This window comes from Elephantulus edwardii, unplaced genomic scaffold, assembly GCF_000299155.1.
Source record: "Elephantulus edwardii isolate Elephantulus edwardi_28Jun2011 unplaced genomic scaffold, EleEdw1.0 scaffold00064, whole genome shotgun sequence".
NCBI classification, from domain to species: Eukaryota; Metazoa; Chordata; class Mammalia; order Macroscelidea; family Macroscelididae; genus Elephantulus; species Elephantulus edwardii.
Window position 1 is genome coordinate 6,419,061 of NW_006399814.1, and position 6,847 is coordinate 6,425,907.

General features: G+C 56.2%; 1 protein-coding gene across 1 annotated transcript in view; it reads right to left on the minus strand.

Moving 5' to 3' along the window:
• The window catches only part of GRAMD4 (GRAM domain containing 4), a 59,994-nt gene that overhangs the window by 38,217 nt on the left and 14,930 nt on the right, over window positions 1-6,847 (minus strand). Inside the window, exon 3 of the mRNA XM_006888027.1 lies at window positions 6,274-6,394. Coding sequence (XP_006888089.1) covers window positions 6,274-6,394 — 121 coding nt within the window. The remainder of the gene's footprint in view (window positions 1-6,273; window positions 6,395-6,847) is intronic.

A 6,847-nucleotide genomic window follows, 5' to 3' on the forward strand; every position in this document is an offset into this window, starting at 1 on the left:
AAGTACGGTCAGGAGCCCACAAGCTTGGCTGCCCAGGCCCTGGAAGGACGCTCCGTGGACTGTCCTGTGTCTCCGTGTCTCAGCCATCTCATGCCGCTGTAGAAGGCGCTAGGGGACGCCCTTAACAGAAACACATCTTCCCGGTCTGTTGTGAGGTTTTGATGCCTGCTCCCTGAAGGGTGTGACTCAGCCTCCACGGGCAGCGAAGGTCACACTGCCCACTCCTGCTCTGTCCTCACAGCGTCCGCTATCCTGCGCTGCTGGGGGCAGCCACCAAGTCTGCCCACTCGTTGAGGGTCTTCCTCTCTTCATGACACTCCACTTTCCCAGGCTTGATGTCCTTCCAGGGACTGTCCCGTCCTGGCAACATCCCCAAGCGGTGGACGACGCCGTCTCCCGTTCTCATCTCGGGGAACTGAGATGCACCGCCTCTGAGCCAAATCGGCCCTTCTGCCTGCCGTCTTCACTGCGTCAACTTAAAGGCTCAATCCTTCGTCTGCCGATTCACACTTGAGCCTTTGCATGTTTATGTGACTGTTGTGGGCCGTTCCGTCAGTTCACAGGGACCCTACCGCCAACAGGTCTGAGTCCTGGCCCACCCTGCGGCGTCCTCACCATCCCTGACACACTTGGACCTGCCGCTGCAGTCACTGTGTCAGCCCTTCTCAGTGCGTCCTCCTCTCACCTGCCGCCCTCCACCCTTCCAGGCCTGCTGCCCCTTCCCAGGGACTAGCTGCTCAGACAGCACACCCAGTGTTGTGTTAGGAAGCCTCTCCATCCTCGCCTTGAAGGAGCACTCTGTGCGTTTTCTAACACAGACCATCACATGGACATACGGCCACTGAAAACACGATGACGCGGATCAGGGGTCTCTTCCTCCTCAAAGTGGCCTCTTTACTCTGCCCGATGCAGGACTGGACGTAGAGTTACAGCACGAAGACACAGCTTTCTCCGTCTGTCTCCAGGTCCCCAGGGACCCCAGGTCCACAAGTGTGCTGCCCCAGGCTCCTCCTTCTTGGGGGTACTGAGGTCCCCCCTTCTCGACTTGCTTCTCCTTCCTTTAATCTCTTGTAAGACAGAAAAGGGTGCAGGCCATACCCAGGGGAAATGCCCCTCACCCATGATCGGGGATGTAACCCGAGTGAAGGTGCGGCCCCCACACTAGTCCCAATGCGGCAGACAGGATGACCATGTCGGGTCACCCCACGGGGGGATGACGGTATCATTACAGAACCCCAAGTTACTTAATCACCAGCCACTGAAAATCGGGGCCCTGCCAGGCTGGCACACATTTTGGGGGGGTATAGTTCAACTGGAGACAACATTCAGTCACTTCAGTGTGGACCCCATGTGAGCACCTTATGACATCAGAGAGCTTCACCTCCAGAGCCTGCCCGCACATGGACAGAGCTAGGGGACAGCTCGCTCTCTCCTCCAGGGGCATCAGTGAGGAGCCGTGTGGGGCCAAACAATGAGCCGATGCTTTGAACGGGTTTATCTGCTCCTGCCACAAATCCAGGGTCCCGTGCCCGGCATGAGCCAGTCCCCTCCGATGGCATTTCCCCCTGGAACGCTGTATGCTTCAAGAGTTAATAATGAAGGTGGCCGCCGTGCACTCCGGCCCTGTCCTCCTCTTCATGGCGAAGGTCTTGCTGAGAGAAAGTACTAGAATTCCAGCACGTGACGTCAACACTGACCACTGAGGGGTTTTATAGGCTGGAGAGTAGGACCCCCGACTAGTTAAAAGCAGGGAAAACCCAAGACTAAATCACTGCCTTCAAGTTGATCTGACAGCCACAACCCTGAGGACGCCTGAGAAGCGCCCCGCTTCCTCAGGGTTTCTGATGACTGGGGTCTCTGAGGAGCAGAATGGCCAGTGGGTCATCCAGAGCACTCTGGAGTTCTCGTCACCAGCTTCCTGGAGAGCGTGGAACACTTAACCACGTTGCACCACCAGGGCTCCGTGAGAGGCAGTGACCAAGTGGCCTGTGATGACATCACGGGTGTCCTGACCCGGTGCAGTGAGGACACCCCATCCATCAGCAACAGGTGGGGTGTGAGTGCCTAACGGAATCCAATCGTGACCACATGGAACACGGGCCCCGCGTGATGGGCAGTTCGTAGAAGTGACCTGTGCCCTTCACGAACGCCAGTGTCAGGGCAGTGAAGGGACAAAGGGGCCGCTCCAGATTAAGGGAGATGAGAGACAGGACAGATGGCTGGAAACGTGTGGGCCTGGACAACACCGTGCTGAGGGAGGTTATGGGGACAGATGGTGGAAACAGAGCAGGGTCTTAGATTACACCCCGCACTGACGAGCCGAGCCTCGCCATCCGCGCCTCGAAGGAGCCAAGGATTTGGTTGCGCTTCTTGTAAAGACAATGTGTTTGCTCTCCGTCGCACAGACTTCGGGCATGTGGTCAGGAGGGGCTGGCCCTTGAGGGAAAAAATCATCATGCTGGGAAAGGGAGAAGGTCAGCAAAAGAGAGCAGGACCTTTAACAAAACGGCATAACGCAGTGAGGGCAGCAACAGTGAGCTCGGTGGGGAGCACGGTGGGGAGGACAGCGCAGGCCAGCAAAGTGCCAGCAAAGTGCCCGTCTGCTGTTCACAGGCTTGCTGTGATCCCTCCTTGACTGTTCCTAACAACACGGCACCACACTGTCCTGGCTTTGAGAACTGCATCACTGTTGTGGTTGTTGCGTGCTGTTGTGTTGAACCAACCCACAGCTGACCCTCTAACGAGTTTTTAGAGGCAGCAGACTGTACAGACTCCCCATCCTTCTGCAGTGCATTCCAAATGCTTGCCTTTGAGATTACAATGTAGCTTTTTATCACAGGAGCTCCCTATCTGGTTAGATCCCTGCTTTTAGAAAAAAACATTGTTGCAAACTCAGGAGGTATCAAGCCCGCAAATGACTTTTAAACAGTTAAGCAACAGCCCAAAAGGCTAGATTAGCCAGTGAGAGAACCTTATAGATCACGGGCTTGCTGCTTTTGACCACCATCAACAGGAAGGGTCGATTACTAAACCCAAAAATATCCCCACCAAACACACGAACATCAAGTTGACTCTGACTCCTGGTGAGGCTGCTGGGATGAGGGAGGCAGCACATAGTTTAAGGCTGGACTCAAGAACCCCAGCTGTGAGGGCATTACAGGTACCAGGTGCCTCACTGCTGTCCACAGGTCAGTGAGGGGCTGAGCTGGGTCCTGTGTGTCCTCCCCTTCCCCAAGCACACGTGCGATGTCTTAATCCTTATAGGTGCGAACCGGAAGCTCTAGGGACATCATGCTTGGGAAGGTGACAGGTCAGCAAAGGAGGGGACTTTCAATCAGTAACTGTGGCGATGGGATCCGTGTGTCAGAGATGGTGAAGATGGCTCAGGTTCAGACCCGCTGTTCAGAGGGCCGCTGGAGTCATCAACAGCACCTAACAACCGCAGTACAAGTGGCTTAGTGCTAAGGAGCTGTTCTGCCAACACAAAGGCAGGCAGTTTGAATCCACCCAGCTGCTCTTGGAGAAAGATAAGCAATCTCCTCCCGTGTGACCGACAGCCTCTGAAAACCTGCGGGAGGGTCAGCTATGGGTTGGTTCTGACTCAAGAGCACACAATAACAACATACGTGAGAATGTAACCCTATTGACACAGCAACCGGGGTAAAGGAGGTAGGTGTGTCGGGAACAGTGAGACTGGCTCAGGATAGGGCAGAGTTCAGAGCCATTGTGCATAGGGTGGCTGTGAGTCACGGGTCACAGACAGCATATAACAGCAACAATGCCATTTGGGAACAGAATTTCCTCTATTATGTTAGTGAATTCATGCAGTGAACAGACTCACAGATGACCGGACAGGGAGTCCCACAGCTGGAAGCACATGAGAGGAGCTTGCCCATCTTTCTTCCTCAGACTCAAGGGTAAATTCCAACTCCTAGATTCTCCAATGACTCAGCAGCTCAACTTCCCTACAGACCACGCACCAGAGCTCCTATGTGATGGACAGTGCACCTCACACCACCAACTCCGAGACACAGATCAAGCAGGCAGGCACCGATTGGGACAGACAGACACTATGTCACATCAGATTCCCAAGGAAACAGGCTGAAAAGACACAATAATCTTCCTAGAGCAACAGAGAGTCAATGATCCGCTTGGGGTTGCCCTGAATTCTGACTTCTGGTCTCTTGCGCACCGTGACATAATAAACTTCCCAGAGCCACCCACATGTGTGATTTCAGCATGAGAGAACGAAGACAGCAGTTCACGGATGCTCTACCGAGGAACATTCTCCAGGGCCTGGTCACTCAACAAAAGGGTTATGGTGTGTGACAAAGTCTAGTCACGGACTCAGGGCTGCTGTATTGGAACCAAGTCCACACTGACCCTCCAGCGGGCTTTTAGAGGATGTAAATTGCAAAGGAGATTGCCTGACTTTGTAGGATTTCCGTAACAGATCAGCCTCGACTCCATGGAAGTCCCTGAGTCCCGCAGGGAGTGAAGGGGACAGACAGAAGGACAGGTTACTCAGCCTGATAATTGCCCAGCAATGAATGAAGCAACGTCCAGTACTAGAAACAACAGTGGCAGTAACCTGGAGCCTCATCAAAAGAAGGGGGAGATGTGGGACAGAACACCTACAAAATGAGAGATGTCACGATAAACCAACCAATGACCACACACCAGCAATAAACCAACCAATGACAACACACCAGGGATAAACCAACCAATAACAACACACCAGCAATAAACCAACCAATGACAACACACCAGCGATAAACCAGCCACTGACAATACACCAACATTAAACCAGCCAATGACAACACAACCAGGGATAAACCAGCCAATGACAACACACCAGCGATAAACCAGCCACTGACAACACACCAACATTAAACCAGCCAATGACAACACACCAGCGATAAACCAGCCACTGGCAACACACCAGTGAAAAACGAGCCAATGACAATACGCAACCACTGTTTACTCAGCTGCAAAAAAAAAATTATGATCTGCCCGGAGTGAGTGATGCACAGCATGACAGCAAGCCTCCTACAAGCCGAGGTGCACACAACACCAAGCGGAGAACCTGGCACCTTTCCCAGCACACAAGCTCACGCCGCGCCCTGGGCCAGCTGTGGTCACTCTCACCATGTTTCACATGCTGCACCTCTGGGCCAGGTCCACCATGACCAGGCGTGAGCACCCTGGGGCTCTTCCTCTCTGGACCGAAGAACACCCTCCCTCCAGAGGGGCCTGGCCAGACTAGCCAGACAGAGCTGTGGCCAGTGGTCACCCACCAGGAGTGCACTCACGCCAGTCTGGCTGCAGCACCCAGCAGGAGGGTCAGCCCAGCTACCGCTTCCCACAGTGACCCCAGTACCAACCTTCACAGCCCCCAGACCACACTCCATCTCATGAGCCCCTGGGCAGCCCAGAAACCTGGACTTGTGGGAGACTGAGTCACGCATGGCTCTGTCAGGGGTCACCAGAGCTGTGCTAACAATCGCATCGCCTGGCTGGCACCTGAGCAGCAGAGAGGACTGTCCCCAGTGGCCCCCAGTGTCCTCATCCGTGACAGGGACAACACAACCAGCCAGGAGAAAGGGCAGACCTGTACAGTCCTTGTGGAACAATCTCCTGTGAGTACCACCCAGACCCCAAAGCCCGCAGAGAGGACACCTGGCTGAGAAGCACGAGCAGCCGGGCAGGGTCCACAAGGAACAGGCGTGGCGCCCAGCTGGGTCCCCTCTTGGTGCAGACATGAGAAAACTGAACAGTCCGTGGGGCTGCAGATCCCCCATGAGCACAGAACCGGCACAGCCCATTGGACCCCTACAAACCGTGTGGGCACCGGCCCACCACGGCCACTGCAGTGTTCACAGAAGTCCTTCCCATCCTGGTCTCTAGGACAATGACCCCACAGATGATAAGACAGACGCCTCCTGAGGCCACAGGAGGAGACTCAGGCCGGGGGGCAGCAGGCCAGGCCGGGAAGGCAGCAGGTCTGGCCAAGGGGGAAGCAGGTCAGACCAGGTAGGGGAAAGTGGGCCAGGCCAGGGGGGCAGTAGGCCAGGCCAGGGGGGCAGCAGGTCTGGCCAAGGGGGAAGCAGGTCAGACCGGGTAGGGGGAAGCAGGCCAGGCCAGGGGGGCAGAAGGTCTGGCCAAGGGGGAAGCAGGTCAGACCAGGTAGGAGGAAGCAGGCCAGGCTGGGTAAGCCGCCCCCACACGTTTTGGCCAGCACTGTCCCTACCCCATCTGTCCTCCTGTACTTACGGAGAAAGTGCTTCTCCAGCAGGGCGATTTCCAGGTGGCCTTTGATCTCGTTCAGCCGGTCAGACTCCGTCCGGTTGAAGTCCTGGACCCCTGCAGCCATGATGAGTGTCCCCGGACCAGCCTGTGAGAGAGGAGGAGACACTCAGAGGCCGCTCCTCGCTCCGCGCTCCCGGGCGCCCCACCCAGGATGCTGGGTCTGCAGTTGGGTGACAGGCCCAGAGAGGCTGCAGGGACCAAGCACCTCGGTGTCGCCTGTCGGAGGCAGGAACATTGCAGACCCCTCGGCCAGCCCCAGAGTCGCTGGAGATGGACCACGCAGTCATGAAATATTCACACCCAAAGCCCCGAGGCCGAACCTCCCAGAGAGCCACCAGGAAGGAGGTCTCAGAGTCGCAGCAGCGAGGCCAGCCTAGGGCAGACGCCTGGACAGAGGCAGCAGCCAGCTGAGTGTGTGCGGGGCAGCTGTGTGGCAGGGCAGCACGTGACTGTCACCCTCACACCCACTGCTGCAGCAGGAACGGGGGGTGGGGGCTGGGGGAGAGGGGAGAGGGGAAAGCAGGAGTGGGAAGCTAGA